The 19,895-nt window shown below is 37.7% G+C and overlaps 1 protein-coding gene across 2 annotated transcripts in view; it reads left to right on the top strand.

Annotated features, from left to right (window-relative positions):
• Positions 1-19,895, top strand: part of BTAF1 (B-TFIID TATA-box binding protein associated factor 1) — a 130,310-nt gene that overhangs the window by 71,953 nt on the left and 38,462 nt on the right. The window contains exons 15-21 of one of the 2 annotated variants that reach the window (XM_043984760.1): positions 5,347-5,451; positions 8,064-8,213; positions 9,725-9,867; positions 11,031-11,205; positions 12,461-12,664; positions 14,895-15,321; positions 16,548-16,738. In XM_043984760.1, coding sequence (XP_043840695.1) covers positions 5,347-5,451; positions 8,064-8,213; positions 9,725-9,867; positions 11,031-11,205; positions 12,461-12,664; positions 14,895-15,321; positions 16,548-16,738 — 1,395 coding nt within the window. Of the gene's footprint in view, positions 1-5,346; positions 5,452-8,063; positions 8,214-9,724; positions 9,868-11,030; positions 11,206-12,460; positions 12,665-14,894; positions 15,322-16,544; positions 16,739-19,895 lie in introns of both variants that reach the window. The other variant, XM_043984758.1, reaches the window with a different exon arrangement.

The following is a 19,895-nucleotide window of genomic DNA, read 5'->3' as shown; positions in this document are numbered from 1 at the left end:
ATATGCCTACTTATATGTATATTGTCTCCCTATTAGAATGTCAACTCTCTGAGAGCAGGGAACAGTTTTTTTCTTCATTGTATCTCTGGTTCTTTTCATATCATGCCCTCCTTGTACATCGTAAGCATTTAGGCATTATTCTTTGATTGATTCAAGACCTAGCCTCACCTTCTGCCTCCTTTATGTAGCCTTCTCTGGTTTTTCACCACTGTCTTACTGTGATATCTTATACCTCTACCCTTTTCTCTGCTCTTATTTTCAGCTATGAATTAGTCTTTTTTACATGGCTTTTCTCTCATCTAGAATGTGGGATCCTTGAGGGCATACTATCATTTTTCGTCTTTGTATTCCCAGCATCTAACACAATGATAGTTAAAACCATTTGTTGAATGAGTAAATGAATGGTCAATGGTGATAACCAACTTTTCTGAAAAGAACCTGAAACTTGGATCCAGAAAGAAGTGGCCTTGGACATTGGTTTGCCATTCTGTATAATGCCTAAATTTCAGTGGCCAGATTTTTTCACTTTATTTGTCACACAGTTGTTTAGCCTTTTTCGTGATTGGAATATTAATATTTCCTTTAAGGGCATGTTCAGTTTTCATTAGCATGCAGACAAACCTGGTGTTGTGTTGGAATGCATGGCATGTTTAGTTTATGGTATAAGAGAATTAACATGCATGTTTAGCCATACAGACTAAGTAGTGAACTTAATTAAGATTTTTGCTCTGGTCACAAGAAAAAATGCTCTCCTGAAAATCATGTCAAAAAGTAAATCATCAGAAACTTACCAAGTATGCATTGTTTACCTGTTTTTAAACCTGCCCAATTCTGTCAGTAGTGTATGTGGAATGAATGGAGAGAATGGAAAGTGAAGTATTAGGTATTTGTTAAATAATGTAGAATCAGAGCAGTAAAATGCTTAGTGCTAAAAAGTGGGTGCTTCCTATATTCAAGAATGAAATGGAACATCATACCCTATTTGATCACTTACCATGCTTGACTAAAGTATCCTCTGACCTTATGAAAACGAGTAAGGCATTTGGCTTACCACTAGTTCAAATGCCTATAGGCTAGATGGAGGAAACATGGTGAGAAGCTATTGTTCTTTACTCCTTTCATCAGCTCATTGCATTTCAGGAAAGGGAGTCCTGGCTGGAAATTTTTGTATTTAAAATGTTGGCATATGCTTTGTCATCTTTAAGAAACAGAAAAGAGCACTAAGTGAGATAAAAAATGGAAAATAGATATCTTTCCCTCCTCCCCTCTACCCTACAAAATTAATACCTGGCAGAGGAACTTCAAAATCAGGAAGAAATGGTTCTCGAGTTAATTCATTCGTTGTTTGTCCTTCATTCTTGAAGAGGACCATGACATCAGGAAGGTGATGGCATGACTTGCAGTGAATTGGATTTAAGTGAGGCAGGGCTGTGCAAAGTCACCAGCCTCACTCTCTCCTCCAGAGCCATGTGGGTCCAGTGGCAAGATATAGATCAGGACGACTGGATATGGCCCCTTCTTAAGAGTTATCAAAGGGAGAAAGCCAGGTAACTCATCATTTGAACTATTCATTGTGGTATAAAGAGTACACTTTAGGACAAAAATAGACGAGGAAAGTTGTTTAGTTGGAGTAGGTACCTGGGCTGTGGAGGTTTGAGGACCATTTGTTTCCCAATAGACTGTAAATGGGGGCAGCTAGGTGGCGAAGTGGATTAAAGCACTGGCCCTGGATTCAGGAGGACCTGAGTTCAAATTCTGCCTTAGACACTTGACACTTACTAGCTGTGTGACCTTGGGCAAGTCACTTAACCCTCATTGCCTGCACACACACACACACACACACACACACACACACACACACACACCCAAAATTACCCAATAGACTGTAAACTCCATGAGGGCAGGGTCTATTTAATTTTTTTATGCAGTGCCTGGCACATAGTAGGTGTTTAATAAATACTTGTTCATTGATTTTGGAAAACTCCTGGCAACTTTGATGTTTCCTCGTCTATAAAATGAATAAACTGAACTAAATCATTTCCATCTTGCTCTAACACATGACTTATGAAACTCTGAGTAGAAGAATATATATGTACACTACTTGGCCTTGGTTCTGGGAACTTTATATCTACATCTCAAGTTTTTTGTCACCAGTTGAAGCAGTTGTCATATTTCATATTAAATAGCAAAAGCTAATCTTGCAAAGTAAGTTCCCAGTGACATTAATTTGGTTCTTCTAAATAAAATTTATTAATTAAAGTAGCAGAAATAGCATTATAAATGATGTTTTAGAAGTTTAAGAGGGAAAATCCAAGAGAAAGAGCTATATGAAATCCTAAGATTTATTGAATTGTAAGAGCTGTAGGAGGTTATGAGGTTATCTGGTCTAATTTACTAACTTTTATGCTAATTCATACTTCTACCAATGGGGCACTCATTTCGTAGGACAATCCATTCTCTTCATGGGAAAGCTCTTGTTTTTAGAAAGTTCATTTTTACATTGAGCCAAAAAATAAAAACTGCTGCTAACTGCTACTCATGGTCCCAGTTATGCCTTCTTAAACCAAACACAATGAAATGAATCGCTATTACATGGCAGCCTTTTAGATATCAGAAGACTTAGATTATGTTCTTTTCCCTTGCCCTTGCCCTCCTTCCCCCGCAGTATCCCCCCAAAATCCTTTTTTCTAGACTAAGAATCCTCATTTCTTTCCAGTATTCTTCACATGATATAGTTTCTCAGACTCTACTTTCCTGCTTATTATCTTCTAGACACAGTGTTACCAGTCAATCAGCAAACATTTATTAAGTACTTATGTGCCAGAAACCATGATAGGTTACCTGGGGATACAGATACAAGAAGGAAATAATCTTTTCTCTCAACAACATGTATGTGTATATGCAAAATAAATATAAACTAGTTACATACAAATCTAGAAGCCACTAGGAAAGGCTTTGTATAGATAGTGGTTCTTGACCAATATCTTAAAGGAAAAGAAGGGATTGTCTGAGACAAAGGTGAGGAAGGAGTGCATTCCAAGCATGGGGACAGCTAATATAAAAGGCACAAAGACAAGATGGAGTGTGGTTTGTAAGGAGTAGACAGGAGGCCCTTTTTTTTTTTTTTTGGGTGGGGCAATGAGGGTTAAGTGACTTGCCCAGGGTCACACAACTAGTAAGTGTCAAGTGTCTGAGGCTAGATTTGAACTCAGGTCCTCCTGAATCCAGGGCCAGTGCTTTATCCACTGCGCCACCTAGCTGCCCCAGACAGGAGGCCATTTTAACTGAACCACAAAATAAAGGAAGTGGAATGATAGGCTGGAATCAGGTTGTGAAGGGCTTTAAAAGCCAAACAAATGAATTTGTATTGAATCTTGAACCAAATATAATCACTAGGGAATTGCTAGAGTTTATTCAATAGGGGAGTGACATGGTCGGATCTATGCTTTAAGCAAAATCACTTTGGCAGCTGTGTGGAAGATATCTTGGAATGTAATCTAGGACAGACATAAAGACATGAATTAAAATGGTAGCAGTGTGAATAGAGAGAAGGGGTCACATATGCGACGTGTTCTAGAGGTAGAAATGACAAGATTTGTCAACTGATTGTTTATATGGTATGAGAGAGAATGAAGATTCAAAGATGGCACCAACATTCCAGGACTGAGAGACTGAAAGAATATTGCAAGCTCAGGTTATCAGCGAAGCATTTCTGTTTTTGAGGATTGTAGAGAAAGCTATTTAGAATTGTATTTTTTTCCAATGAAAATGTGGTATCTAGAACAGAGCACAATGTTCCAAATATGATGTGAGTAGAATATGATTGGGACTGTTATTACCTCCTCTTTTCTACACCCTATAGTTTATATCTTTTCTTCTAGTAATGAGGTGAACAGTGTATGGTATGGAAGGGAAGATAGTGCTGAACATGAGGTTGTAGGCTTATTATTAAGGAAATTACAGTCAAACAGTACACTTAAAATATTTGCCCACGCATTTCTTTTGTTGAAATCTTTTCTTTCTCCACACCAGCGGGGGGGGGGGGGGGGGGGCGCATATCTTACCCCCTCCATTAATGAATTAGAGTAAGTTCAAGCTCAAACAGTCAAATTTACATTACCCATAAGCCTCTGGTTTCCTGGAATTTCTGTTTATATTTTTAAATCTTTTAACAGTCAGTTTTGGACACCATAGCTTTTGCTTTAAAAGATTTTTTTTTTTTTAAAGTGTCCTTCGATTTGATCTGAACAACCAGTGGATAACATACTGTCTCTTACTGCCAACAGTGAAAGGCAATGAGTAGGTACTTAAGAACTTGATGATTGAGAGAATTGCTGTGATGGTGTACTGGAAGCACCTCCTGTGTAGTTATCTCATCCTCTAGATAGGAAATTGTCTTTTTTTTTTTTTTTTTAGTGAGGCAATTGGGGTTAAGTGACTTGCCCAGGGTCACACAGCTAGTAAGTATTAAGTGTCTGAGGCTGAATTTGAACCCAGGTCCTCCTGACTCCAGGGCCGGTGCTCTATCCACTGCGCCACCTACCTGCCCCGGAAATTGTCTTTTAATTCATTTAATATATCACTGCTGGGTGTGTATAGCTTATTGTGCCCTGATAAGTCCACTCTGTTAGAGTAAGATTCTCAGTGAGAATATTAGAAGCAGCTTAGACCTTAGTTTCCTTTTATCACATCTTCCCTTTCCTTCAGAAGGAAGAAGTTGGTGTTGATTTTACAAGCTTGATGCTTCAGTTGTCTGCTACAAAGATTATTATTATTCAACCTGCTCTCAGAGTTGAAAGGCTTTAATAGCTTCTAGCTGAAGCCTATGCTTATTTCCAGTTTTCACTAAAGAGTCCTGGTTTTGTGGGCTGTGCCTTCTGAGAAGGTCTTGTTTTGCCTTAGATATTGGAATGAGGCAGAATTCCAAGTCATTGTTCTCTGAAATCTTTTCTTCAATAATTGTCAGTTAGGTGGCTTTCCTTGACCATTCTGGATTATTCATCCTGACCAAAATTAATATAACACATGCCTCATTGTGATGTGATCTATATCCTCATGTCAAATTCATTTTGTACTTAATGGAGTCTGTTAAATGAAGCTGATTAACCTTGCATAGTAAACTCATTTCTGTTAAGTGACTGGTAAAATTCCAAACCTTTTATCGTATAAATGTGTGTGTCTGTACTCATCTGTATGTGCATGTGTGTACACACACATGCAGATGAGTACAGACACACACATACATACATATGCACACATACAAATTTCATCCTTTAAGAAATTCACCATAGTAAAACATTTTAAAATACAAACATTTATGCTAAAACTTTAATTCTTTGTTTTTAGAGCTCTTCATCCTGGTTAACACCTATCCTACAGGATATGCTGCGACACATTTTTCAGTTTTGTATTTTGGAAAGCAGCCAAGAAATTCTGGACCTTATTCACAAGGTATTTAATGAATAATTCTATATTTTTTCTTCAATCTTTATTTTTCAGACTTAAGCTTTTGAATATACTGTTATAGAATTTTTTAAAACGTGTTTGAAAACACTAAGATGTGCTTAGACACCTCACAACCAGAAGAGTTAAGCTGCTTCAACATCTTCATTGCTGTTACCACAATGGCTATCATTATCATCATCCCTTATATTTGGAGAGTCCTTTTTCCCAGAGCAGTTTCACATTTAATATCTTACTTGATTCTCATAATGATCACTTGAAAGATACCAAGCATCCACTTGACAGTTTGTTCCCATGCGTTCCTACTAGTGCTTGAAAATATTTACTTAATTCCTTTCTGATCTTCCCCACCACCCATTTTGCATCTATATACACATGCATGTCATATTACATATACCTGTATTCTCTATACTGTATTCATAACATGCTGTATATCTAATACTCTGCATCTGCAGAACTGATTCACATTGCAAAAGCCTATAATTTAGTAAGTAGATGATTCATTCTTTGTTCTACTATAATTGACCCCAAAGTTTAGATCTCACTCTCATTAATTATCTAAAGGAGTTGTTTTGGTGTGGTGAAAATCTGTATCTGGGCTGTGGAGACATACCATGCCCAGCTCTGACAAAGTGAACAGGGTGATCAGTACCACCTTCAGAATTGCTAGTGAGTTGGTATTTTCCCCGTAGCAGGCCTAATGCAGAGCACACACTTGGAAGAATTTGGTTTCACTTGCTTTTAACAATGGCAAGGATACCCATTTCATCCTTTCATTACAGGTTCATTCTGATGAGAGTTGGAGATGACTGTCTGGTTCTCCTGATGCTAACTTTTTTCTCTAAGTGGATATATCCTTAGGGACTATACTTGCCACATGAAGCACTGATGGGATAGAGACTGTGTGATCTAATATTCAGTCTTTGCTGCCCTCTTTACACTTCCTTTTGGGGGGTGTTGATTTTGTTAACTGATCTTCCATCTCTGTTTTGGATTTTGGGGAGATGTTTTAATCCGTGGGTATGTGTGGTAGTATCTTGATTCCCAATCTTGTAATCTTCACTTTAGAATTTTTTCTTATCTTATGATTGGTCCTGGCTTTGCTTATAGAATCCTCTATATCTTTACATATCTTTACATAGAACCTAGATCTACAGGACCCTGGCAATACTTCTTGGTTTATCTAGGCTGGGATCCTTTTATAAATAAGTGTCCAGAGCATTACAAAACAAAAGCTTTATTGATACCTTCCCCCTTTTAACATCGCATTCATTTCTGATTATATTTCTACCCACCCAGAAAGCCATACCCGTATAACAAAGATTTTTTAAAATGAAAGAAGAAAAAAGGGACAATTCTGCAAAACTAACCAAACCCATTGGCCATATCTGATAGTATATGAAATATTACAGGCATATTTTTATCTAAAATATACAGACCTTTTTCAGTTAGGGACTGGGAATAAGGAATATCTTCCATGTAGGGTTTTTGCTTTAACAATTAGACCATTCCGGAGCTTTCTTAGATTGTAGAGTGTTTACACATGTACATGTTTGTAGGAATTTAAGTGTATTTTCTTGAATAGGTTTTCTTTTCCATAAACTTTAAGGTGAGCTATTCTTCCCCTTAGAAATACCATTTGCTCTTATGGCTTCAATTATGACCAGTATAGAAATGACCTCTAAATCTGTCCCTCTAGCCCAGCCTCTGTGAGACAGTTTGACCTAATCAGTCTGAAAGCATTTACCAAAACCTGTCTGCCTACTACCCGCACGTCTGCTGCCACCTCAAACTCAGTTTAAACTGAGTTTGTTATTGTTCCCCCCAAAACCTACTCTTCCTTCAAACATTTTCTATCAGGCTAATTGTCCTTATGTAGAAATATGGTCACATTACTTCTCTGCTCAAAGCCCTGCAATGGTTTAGTAAGATTAGCCCAGCAGGGAATTTCCGCCACCTTCTCTTTCTAGAATTCTGTGGTATCATACTACTCTTCTGAACACACTTGGACTCCAACCAAATTCCCTTGTATACTCTCTCTTATTTCCACTCCTCCTTTAGTATAAAGTTTCCACCTTCAAGCCTTTTCTCACACTGTTTCCTTAACTTAGCATTCCCTCTATAACACATACATACATGCATGAATGGATGAACAAATTTTGTTTTATATGCAAAAATTTTTCACAACTGAATGTGTAACATTTTTGCACTTAAATTACTTAGACGGCCATGTTTTCCCTAAACATTTTCATGCACCTATACTGGGGAGATCAAAAGATCATAAATTTAGAAGTTTCCAAACCCTTAATTTTATAGGAAAAGAGCCAGAGAGGTGAAGTGATTTGCTGAGATTCAAACTGACATCCTCTAATTTTAAGTCTAAGAATGTTAAAGTTCTCTGTTCTTTTCACCTTTTTCTGATTTATTCAATATGCAAATAGTGCTAGGTTTTTCAAATTATTCCTTCTCTGTTGAATTTTTAAATTGATCTACATACATTTTCCCACCTTTCACATGGTCCCAAGGATAAGCATTGGACTTTTAGTCCTTAATTGTTTCATTTTATTCACAATTTCCCCCTCCACTATTTCACTCTTTAGGTATGGATGGAACTGTTAAGCAAGGCTTCAGTGCAATATGTAGTGGCAGCAGCTTGCCCGTGGATGGGTGCCTGGCTTTGCTTAATGATGCAGCCTTCTCATTTACCTATTGATTTAAATATGCTTCTGGAGGTAAAATCCAGATCTAAGGTAAGAGTGAGATGATCTAAAAATATCCATTTAATCTTATATTTAACATTTTTCCTAATTATGTAAACACTAAATATCTTATAAGGAGTGATTTCTCTTATTTAGTTCTAAGGAGAAATCACTCTAGAGAATGTATACAAAGTAGTTGGTGTTCTTGAATTTTAACAAAGTATTTGATAAAGTATTTCATGCTGTTTTTATGGAGGGAAATGGAACGATGTAGACCAGAAGATACTGTACAGTTTGATGGCTTTGAAACTGCTTGAATGGTCTGATTCAAAGAATAATTACGTAACGATTCAATGTTACCTTGAAAGCAGGTCTCCAGTGGATTGCCCCAGAGATCTGTGTTCCATTCCATTCTATTTAACATTTTTATTACTGACTTGGATAAATGCATAAATGAGATCTTTATCAAATTTGCTCAAAAGTAGGGAGAGTAGCTAAGAAACTGAGAACATTAAGATTCAGAAAGATCTTGGCAAGCTAGAACACTAGACCAGAGCTAACAGCAAGAAATTTTATTAGGAATAAATATAAAATCTTACACCTAAGGTCCAAAATATACAAGTTGTTTGAGGCATAATTAAATGGCATTTCAAAAAAATTGGGGGGAGGGGGGCAATGAGAGTCGAGTGATTTGCCCAGGGTCACACAGCTAGTAAGTGTCAAGTGTCTGAGGTCGAATTTGAACTCGAATTTGAACTCGGGTCCTCCTGAATCCAGGGCTGGTGCTTTATCCACTGCGCCACCTAGCTGCCCCTGATTAAATAGCATTTTGTCTGAAAAAGATCTGGGTGTTTTTAGTGATCTGAAAACTCCGTAGGAATCAGAAGGGAGTGGTATGGCCGTCAAGAAATTTGTTGTCTTCTGAGCCTTCATTCCTACTGTACTTGGCCCAGTTCTAACAACATTGAGAGTGTTGTGTTTGTTCTGGGAATCACATTGGAGAAAGGACTTGATGAGCTGGGGAACATCCAGAGGAGGGCAGCGAGGCTGGTGAAAGGCATTGAGCTCATGCTCCGAGGGTATTTGTAAAAGGAAAGATGCAGAGTAGAGATTGTAGCTGTCTTTAGGTATTTTAAGGGCTAATGCCTGTAAGGGGGAAATTAGATATGAATGCATTTCTGCAAGCCAGATCTTCACTAGGCTCTTAAGGGCTGAGGATACAAAGACAGACTGGATGGGGCTTCCTGCAAAGGACACTGGTTTCATTTGTTACCAAGGAGCAAGAAATAGGAGCAGTGGGTGGAAGGTCCGATGAAAGGAATTGAAGCTTGCTATATAAAGAAAGACAGCATTCAGAGCTCCCCGAGATGTATATGACCATCTTTGAAGGCAATTAACCAGAAGCTTCCATGACCACTGCTTGGGTCTCTTAGAATAGAGATTCTTTCTTAGGTATGAGTGTACTAGGTGGTCTCTGAGAACTCTCACAACTCCACAATTCTTTGATTTTGTGAAAGCTGCCAGTCCCTGTATTTTATTGTTTGTGCTTTCTATTTCCTTAGGAAAAAACAGGTGGTAAGATGCGCCAGGGTCAAAACCAAAGTAAAGAAGTACTCCAAGAATATATTGCAGGTGCAGATAGCATTATGGAAGACCCTGTAATGAGAGACTTTGTTGTTATGCGGGCCAGAGTGACGGCAGCCAAGTAAGTACATAGTGAGGAATAAACTGTATTTTCAGTGACATTGAGGTTTGAAATGGGTCAGTGTCTTTTTTGAGGAATTAATACCTCCTTATTTTTATGTAGCGCTTTCAAGTTCCCTATGAGCTCATTTGAGGAAACTTGTAGACATCTGAAACCAACGTGTCCAAAACAGAAATTCTTACCTTTCCTCCCGAGCCTGCCCCTTTCCTAACTTCCCTTTTGCTCTAAAGGACCCTTTTCTCAGTCACCCAGGCTCCAAAAATAGGTCGCCCCACCGTAGCCAGTCAGGGCCAAGTCTTGTCCTTTCTCTCTCTGTCAGTCTCTCACATTTGACCCCTTCTCTTTCCCACCATCACCCACCCCCACCTCGACTGCTACAGCTGCCTCGTGCTGAGTCTCCCTGCTTCTGGTCTCTCCCCACGCCAATCCACCTTCCATTTAGCAACCAAAGGGCAAGGTTGACCGTGTCATCCACCTTTTCATTGGGCTCCGGGGGCTCTTGCCTCTAGGATCAAATATAAAATCCCATGTGACTTGTAAATCCCCCAAAACCTACTCTCTTCCTAAATGTCCAGCCTTCTTTCACTTTATACCCTCCCATATGGACACTGCCCTCCTTGCTGTTCCTCAAGCAAGATTCTCTTCTCCCGGTAACCACTTGTTTTTACTATCTGTCTGTCTGTCCCCCCCAGACCTGAAACTCTCCTTCCTTGTCTCTGCCTCCCAGCTTTCCTGGCTTCCTTCGAGGCTCAGCTAAATCCCATATGTAAGAAGCTGATCTCCCTTAATGCTAGTGCCTTTCTTCTGTTTAACTCCAGTTTATCCTGGTTAGAGCTTGTTTGTCCATTGTTTACTTGATGCTCACGGTTGTTTGCATGGTGTCTCCCTCATTTGACTGAGATCCTTGAGAGCAAGGTCTGCTTTTCCCTTTTCTTTATATCAGTGCTGAGCACAGTGGTAGGAATAAAGGCTAGTTGACTGTCAGACTAAAGTTCAGAAAATTGGTGACCGGTTTAAAGACACACAACATTTGATAAAATTATATCTCTGACTTCTACTCTGGCATGCTTTCAGTCACACTAGCCTTTGGGGAAAAGCTAGTTACACTAAGGCAAATTTATTTTCTGAGTAGATATTACATTAATTTTTTTTTCTACCCCAAGGTTGTTGGGAGCACTTTGTTGCAATATTTGTGATCCAAGTGTAAATGTAGCTTCTCAAGACATTAAACCAGCTGAGTCTCTTGGCCAGTTGCTACTTTTCCACCTGAATTCAAAATCAGCTTTGCAAAGGATTAGTGTTTCTTTAGTGATCTGTGAATGGGCTGCTTTACAAAAGGTAAGACCTTGGTCTCTCTAGCTTTTGAGTTAAAGTTAACCAGTTGCAATTGAACTTAGACTCTTTTACAATGAAAAAAATAACATTTTTATATGTCTCTGTTTACTGTTTGTATCTGGAATCTACTAGATTAGATTAAGCTTTTGTTTCTCCCCAAATGGCTGTTTCAGTTCTCAACTTTCTCCTCACAGGGCCCTCAGTCCTTCAACTGAGCAATGCATTCATATCCATATTCAACTTTAGCACTTCATCCTTCAAATTATCATGAAATAACTCCTCAAAAAAACCCTTCAATTTAACTCCTCAGTCTCATTGATGTTGATACTTCTTTCACATTCCTCTCAGGCACAATTCAAAGCTTAAAAATGATTTATGAGTATGCATGATAACCTATTAAGGGGATCTTTTGGTCACAAGGAGAAATAAGATTTCTCCTTTTGATCCCAGGTGTTTGTTTTCAAGTATTCTTTTCAGCCTTTTCAGCTGGAGCTCCATACATCAAAGGTGTGATAATTTTGTTGCATTTACATTTCAATAGTGGTACCTGCTAGTTTTGCTTATTTCTTCAACTATATTTGAAAAAGGAAATGTTTAGCATTTGCTATGTGAGTCACATACTGCTCTCTTTTACTTGGTTGTCAGAGTTGAGCCTAAAAAGAACCATCCTGCTCCACAGTGGTCCAGTCTCCAGCTTAGCCTTTAGGGAGAATGGAGGCTCCCTCCTCCTTTTTTATTTAGGATAGAGAGTGTGCTAGAGAAGCAGCTGAGGTTGTGTGTTGACCTTTCTCCCACTGAGCAGTGTGTGTTGCTTTTGGCTTTTAGACCCTTGCATGAGGGTCTGGACTTCCTCTTGGTACCCGTATTGTCCCTCATGATCTCCAGATCACCAGTGACCACCTCATTGCTGGCTAAGACAGGTAGAAAGAAGGAAGGTGCAGTTAATTTTGGAAACTTTCTTTCTATAGTTATTTAGTTTTAAATATATGCTTGACCTGGAAGTAAACTTAAACCATATTTTTCTTGCTCTTTAAAAAATGTATAGTCACTTAAGAGAATTGCTCTTATTTTAGGTAATTTATAACTTCCATTCCAGAATCTTTTCAGATGCCAATTAAACAGTCATTTATCTTAAAACTATTCTAGAATTTAGGAGGTTTTCTTGGGGGTGGGAGGGTGGGGACTGAAACTTATTACATCTGTGTTTCCGTAATGCAGTACTCCTATATGAATCCCATTATGTGCAATTTTATTTTAGGAATGTAAAGCTGTGGCCTTAGCTGTGCAACCACGTTTACTTGGTATCCTGTCAGAACATCTGTATTATGATGAGATTGCTGTTCCATTTACCCGGATGCAGAATGAATGTAAACAGCTTATTACATCATTGGCTGATGCACATATTGAAGTTAATAGCAGAGTAAATTACAATGTGTTTACCATAGATCAGGCTAATGAACTGGTGAGTTAATAGAACTTTCCATTCTTTAATTCTAGGTATGACATGAAATAAAAAATATTAGAAACTTTTCAAGCCATATTTACTTTAAAAGCAAATTTGTTGGGGCAGCTAGGTGGCGCAGTGGATAAAGCACGGGCCCTGGATTCAGGAGTACCTGAGTTCAAATCCGGCCTCAGAAACTTAACACTTACTAGCTGTGTGACCCTAGGCAAGTCACTTAACCCCAATTGCCTCACTAAAAAAAAATAAAATAAAATAAAAAAAAAAGCAAATTTGTTTAACTGTTCATTTCAGGGCAGGGCACAGCATATTTTATGACAAGACCATTTTTAGTCAGATGGTGTCCTCTCTTTTAAAATTTGTTCCTTGCTTATTCTTAAAATCTTAAAATCTACATTGTAAGAAGGAATGTTCATTTCCATCCTTGTCTAGGTCACTGGGGAAAAGGTCATGGTTACTGAGTCTCTTTTCCTGGTACTATATTTTCCTTTCCTGTAATTTTTTTTCAAATTCTGAAGAATAGATTCAGATATATTGTTCCACCTGTTCCACCTTACTATCTATCTATTCTGCTTAATTTGATTCCACCTAATCTCCATCAAACCAAAATTTTTTAAAAAGGAAAGTAAAAAATTCCTCCTGTCTCTGCTCTACTCTATTTTCCTTTTCACATAACCAAGACCTAGGAGTTATAATTATCTTAGATCCTTTACTTAGGTTCTGGAGTAAGGGATGAAGCAACTTCCTTATCTTGTTGATATCAGTGATATGTGTTCTTTGCCTCCCTAGACTAAGGAGAAGCAAGTGGATGAATATTTACTTATGTATACCTGTTGGGAGAAGCTTACTGTTTCCTTCCAGGCTCCCTGTCTTTTAAATTTGATCCTCTGGCTTATAGAATTTCTCTAAATCTGTCAAAGCATATTTTGAACTAAATCTCGATTTTTGCACATGAAAGTGCTTTACTTAAGATGATGGATTTATTTTTTATTTTGCTGTATGACAAATTTTAGTTTTTGCATTGAATTTATCTCTTTTAATTCACTTCTAGATTTCTCCCTTAAGTGATCTAACCTTTCAGAGGCACTTCTGATTGCTCTGGAAGTGACTAAGTTAAAAATGTCCCCAGCTGCTTAATGCTGACTCATAATGCAACTACTAATCAGGCAAAGACACTGTTAGACTAGACATTTTTGTTATCTAAATCAGTGATTAGACATTTATTGGTTAAAAATTAGTTGCTAATGACCATGGTGTAGTGGAAAAAGCTTTGGATTTGATGTCAGAAGAATTGAGTTCAAATCTTGGCTCTTTCACTTACTGCTGTCCTACGATTTCAGCAAGTTATTTAATCATGCCTCATTTTCATTTATAAAATGGAAATGAGGGGGAAGGAGACAGATGCTAGATGGTTTTTCTAGCCTTTTCAACGTTAAACCCAGTGATCACATTGAAATTATAGTCAGTTCTTCAGTAACTGTTTGACTATTTAGACACTTCTTTCTTCTCCATTGGCACACTCTGCTGCCCCCCCCCCCCCCAGCTATTTCCTTGATCATTAATTAGCACTTTCCTCAGAGGGAGGGTTGAAGAAAAGAATGGGTATAGGATTTAGAATTAGTTAAAGACCTTTGAGATCACTTAGTCCAAACTGCCTCATTTTAGATAATGAAACCGAGGTTGTCACTTACCCAGGATGACATGTGTAGTAGAGTTAGAGTTCAAACACATGTTCTACATTAAAATCCACTGTCTTTTTCATCACCTTGCTTCATCGCTGATAGTAATTGCTCTTCAATAGCCTGCTCTAATAAAAATGTAGTATTAAAGGAACTAGAAATTAGTGCCAAAAACTATTGACCAAGGATGAGATATATGGATTTCAGTATTCCATTCTATCTCTGTCCCTTAACAGGATAGATAATTATGTATTGTCTCTGTGTTAAAATCACATTTTGTACAGATTCACAGTTGCCTTCTAATCAGAATACTTAGAGCATTTTATATAGTTCTTTTCTACAATTTTAAGATGAACATTTTATTCTTTTCCAAAGAAAATGAGCTCTTGCTGGAGAATTCAAATTTAAATTGAGTCTAAATTTAAATTACTTGAGAGGGGTCATTCTAGCTATAGTTCATTTCATAAGCTTATATTTTAAAGGATACTGTGGGTGATACAAACAAAGTAGACTTTTTTTAATGATTTGCTCTCTGTTTATGTTTTTAATAGGTCACTACTGTTTTTAATGAAGTCACATCATCTTTCAATTTAAATCCCAAAGTGTTACAGCATTTAGATAGTAAGCGGCAACAAGTTCAAATGACTGTTGCAGAAACAAATCAGGAATGGCAAGTGCTGCAACTGAGAGTCCATACATTTGCTGCATGTGCAGTTGTGAATTTACAGCAGCTTCCAGAAAAATTAAACCCTGTCATAAAACCATTAATGGAGACTATTAAAAAAGAGGAGAATACACTGGTACAGAATTATGCTGCTATGTGCATAGCAAAATTACTTCAGCAGTGTACATCAAGAACTCCTTGTCCTAATTCAAAGATAATTAAAAACCTCTGCAGTTCACTCTGTGTGGACCCACATCTCACTCCATGTGTTGCCTGTCCAGCACCACCCCAAAGCGGCCATGAAAATTCTAAAGGTATCTGTTTGAAACCTGTGAAAATATATTCATTCATTTGTTTCTCAGTAGAATTTAAATATATATCTATAATTTACTATAGATTTTTTCTATAAATGGTGGAACCATATTATAACTCATTTTAGTTATCATTCTGATAGCTTGCATTTACGGTAAATAATAGTATCCTCCCTACTAACTAGTAGCTATACTGCATGTTTGGAGGAAGTCTAATATAAGAAGCCTCTAAGATGTTTGCCTTCTGTGCCAACATTAGCATTCTGAAAGAATTCAGTTGCCTGGTGGGATGAGTTTGGGAGGGGATGAGAGAATAGGGGATAAAATTATTTCAAATGTAGTTTAACAAAATTACTCTAACTGAAATTTTTCTCATTTCCTGAATTGATTTAACCACATCAATCTGAAAAACCAGATATTTTGGCTTTTCCATAACAGACTGGTCTGTAGGATAATATATGGAAATGAGAACTGCTTCATGCAGTCTAGTCCTTGAGAACAGATTAAACACATAGAAGTATGTGACACAATTTTTGCTAATGGCTTATATGAAATATATCTCTAAGTTCTGCTAATAAGATTTTGGGAAAGCAAATTGTCACAAACATATTCTTCAAAATTAATGAAAAAAGCACAAACTACATGAAATATATCTTGCAAAAACACTGTATAATTCAACAGAGAGTGATTTCAGCATCTCACAAATTATACCTCTCCCTTTCCTTCCACTTCCCTCTCTGTTGTCTGCTAACACTCAAAACCAATAATTTACAAAGTGTATTTTTCTGGAGTTTGTGTTGACTATGGACTTTGGTCAGATTTGACAATTCTTAATTATTTTTTTCTATCAACTATGCAAAAGAGATTTATTGAAATGTTTTCATTTTTCTTGTTGTGATACACTGTTTTACATGTTACATCTGTTGATAATAGAACTGTATTTTTGAAGAAAGAATGAACAGTTTTCTAATGAGCTCTTATACTTTTAAATGAGTCTGGTTCTTTAGACATGACTTAAAGGAAAAAAAATTTTTTTTGTAATTTAAGTACTACAAATCAAAATGTCATCACTGAATGTCAAAATAAAGTATTCTTGGTAGACTAAAGTTTATAGATCACAGCAGTTAAGTGTATTTTTTCTTTAGATGCTGTGTAACTTTGTCATTATTGAATTTTATTGCATTTTATCACTGTTAATCTTTTATAATATGCCTTTTTTTTCTTAGTAGGACAAAACACAGATAAAGATGGAATGCATCACACAGTCACTAAGCACAGAGGTATAATCACCCTCTACAGGCATCAGAAAGCTGCTTTTGCCATCACAAGCAGACGAGGCCCTACTCCTAAAGCAGCAAAAGCTCAACTTGCAGATTTCCCCACAGGAAGCAGTGGAAATATCCCTGCTGAGTTTGATGAGGTGCCATTTTCAGTCTTAATTCCTTTGGTTTTTAAATACAAACAAACTTTGTGAATCAAGTAGGTCAGAGATTAATTTTGTCACCATTTCAACATCCCAAAATGCATCTAGCATTTCAAAATAAAAGGACCTTAATTGTCATAAAATAAATCTACCAATAAGTGTTTGTAGCAGTCTAGCCACTAGAGTAAAAAAATCTGCCACTTTACTCAAATATTTTCTGGCTTTCTGGAATTTTTATCCTTCATAAATGTCCTCAAAGAAGTAAATCTTAGTTGTACTTTGTGAAAGTTTACAAGCTTCCAATAACTCCATTATTTGTATAGCTTAAATATCAACAAAAAGAGTTTATTATAACCTTTTCATCTTCAATTTTTAAAAACTGTCAAGAATAATTAAGGAAAAACCACAACCCTTTAAAAAAAAATTCCTTGAGTAAAAATGCCACTTCTTGGAGACTTAACTAAGTTTACAATGCATCTTTACTTTTACTTTTTTACGTGGCTTTTTAACTTATCCATCTATCACTGAAATAATAGTTTGGGGTTTTTTCTTTCTCCCCCCCAAAACAAACAAACCAAAAAAAAACCCCCAATTCTTAGCTGGCACTTTATTAAGTGGAAAAAATGCTCTAGAAACTATGAGTTTTGATATTCTTTTACTTACTATTTTCATTCTAATGATGAGTCAGAAGATAGAGGCTGCCAAAGGCATGGTGGATAGAGAACTGGCCTTGGAGTTAAGAAGACTTGAGTTCAATCAGAATACTTAATTCTGTAGAAACTCTCCAGTGATGCATTGTTGTAAGTCATCTGTACTTTACAACCGTGTTAGCATACTTCAAAAAAAGGCTTAATAAAAATGGAAAACTAAAGTTTTCACTCATGACTTTACAAGTTCAGAATTAATGAGATTAGTGTTTCTAAAAATAAATTTTGATTCATACTGTAAGAAGTTTGGCCACAATTGGAAGGGGCACAATCAGAAAGGTGCAATTAAAATAATAAACAAGATTATGCAGTGCATATCAAAACTTGTCTAGCAGGACAGTCTGGAGTCTGGAGTCTCAGCTTTTCAAGTGAAAATTTTAATTTTAATGTGCATGGATGATGCACATGGATAAAAAGTAGCAATCAGTTGAAGAAATTTTTGAGAAATGACAAGTCATTTATGCCTTTGAACTCCAGTATGCATTTAGAACCTTCATCCCATCATTTTAGCTGTGATTGGAATCTGTTCTCACTTTACCTCTGTAAGAGACTTAGAGGCAAATTGAGATTGGCTTTTCTAGTTTGACTTTAAGATGGAATATCCATTACTAAGTACTTTCTAATTGACAGATAATAAATTACCCATGGGATTTTAAATTTTCTCATTCCTAAAATAGAGCTGGGTTATAAATGATGTCCACTGCCCCTTCTAGCTCTAAGAGTATATAGATTAATTGCTAAATGCGAGGTGTGCCTATAAAATAGACATTCCATAAAAATTTATTAAGCGCTTAGTACCTACCAGGCACTGTGCTAAGCATTAGGATACAAAGAAAGGCAAAAAACAGTCCCTGCACTTCAGGAGCTCATGGTCTATTGGTAGAAACAACATAAAGATTATATATAAACAAAACACCTACACCCACCATAAGGTGAAATAATCAACAGAGGAAAGACACTAGAATTAAGAAGGATCGGGAAAGGCTTCCTGTAGAAGCCTTTGATTTGAGCTGAGAATTGGAGGACAGAAGGCAGAGATGAGGAAGGAAAATATTCCAGGCATAGGACAACCAGAGCCCAGGTGTCATGGCATTGAAGAGCTCTGGGCTGTGGTGAGGGGCTGGGGCTGGGCAATGCTGAAGTGGGGAGGAGAGAGTGTAAGGTGTGAGAAGACTGGAAGGGAGGGGTGGAGGTTGAGGTAGCAGGTCATGAAAGTCTTTGAACACCAAAGGGAGGCTTTTCTAATTGATCTTGGAAGTAAGGAGGAGCCACTGGGATTGAGTAGGGAGTTACATGGCCAGACTTGAACTTTGACACCTGAGTGGGGTGGGGAGACAAGGCAGGCTGACCATCCAGTGGGCCACTGCAATGGAAGGTGTTGAGTGCCTGCACTAATGTGATGGCAGTGTCAGAATAGAGAAGAGGGCATATGTGACCGATGTTAGTATGATGATTAACTGAGTGGATAGAGGGGGTCAGAGGATGAGAGTTGAGGATGGCACCTGTGAGCCTTGGTGCATAGGAGGAAGATGGGGCCTTCAACACTAATAGGAAAGTTCGGAGGTGTGAGGAGAGTGAGGGGGATAAAAATCATGTTTGGTTTTGGACATTCTGAGTTTTAGATGTCTATAGGAATTCGGTTTGAAATGTTCAGTAGGCATCTGGAGTTATAAGTGGAGGTTAGAGAAGTTAGGGCTGAATAAAGTCCATTTAGAATTAGCAGCATAGAGATGATGTTGGATCCATGGGAGTTGGTAAGATTACCAATTGAAATATTATAGAGGAAGAGAAGAGAGCCCAGGACAGAGCTGTATGGGATACCCACCGTTAGCAGATCCAGTAAGAAAGACTGACACGAGAAGTCAGACAGGTAGGAGAACCAGGAGACAGGACTGTCATGGAAATCTAGAGAGAAGAGGGAATGAAGAAGGGGTGATTGACGGTGTCAGTTGCTCAAATGATGAGGTCTGAAGTCAGACTATAGACAGTTAAGAGAATGAGAGGAAAGCAAGTGGAGACATTGATGACAGGTAGCCTTCTCCAGGAGTTTAGCCACAACCTTGAGAAAATGGATGGAGAGATCAAGTGAGGGGGTTTTTTGAGGGTAAGGAAGACATAGGTAGCAGAGAAGTAGCCTGGAGACAGTGAGAGATTGGAGTTACGTGAGAGCATGGGAACGATAAAGGGAACAGTCTTTTGAAAAAGGGATGGACTAGGATCACTTGTGCATGTAGAAGGTTTAGCTTGGCAAGGGGAAGGGCTTACCTCTTTGTGGAGGAGGACCCAGAGTGATGGGAGATGAGGAGGGGAGAAGAAGGAGCTCTTTTTGGCACATGGTTTCAATTTTTTCAGTGAAGTATGAAGCAAGATTATCAATTGAGAGTAAGTAGAGGAAGAGTAATGGGAGATTAGAGGAGAAATGAAAAGGTTTGGAAGAGCTGCTCTAT

The sequence above is a fragment of the Dromiciops gliroides genome, chromosome 2, assembly GCF_019393635.1.
Source record: "Dromiciops gliroides isolate mDroGli1 chromosome 2, mDroGli1.pri, whole genome shotgun sequence".
NCBI classification, from domain to species: domain Eukaryota; kingdom Metazoa; phylum Chordata; class Mammalia; order Microbiotheria; family Microbiotheriidae; genus Dromiciops; species Dromiciops gliroides.
The sequence above is the reverse complement of the archived record's forward strand: the minus strand, read 5'-3'. Positions and strand labels throughout refer to the sequence as shown.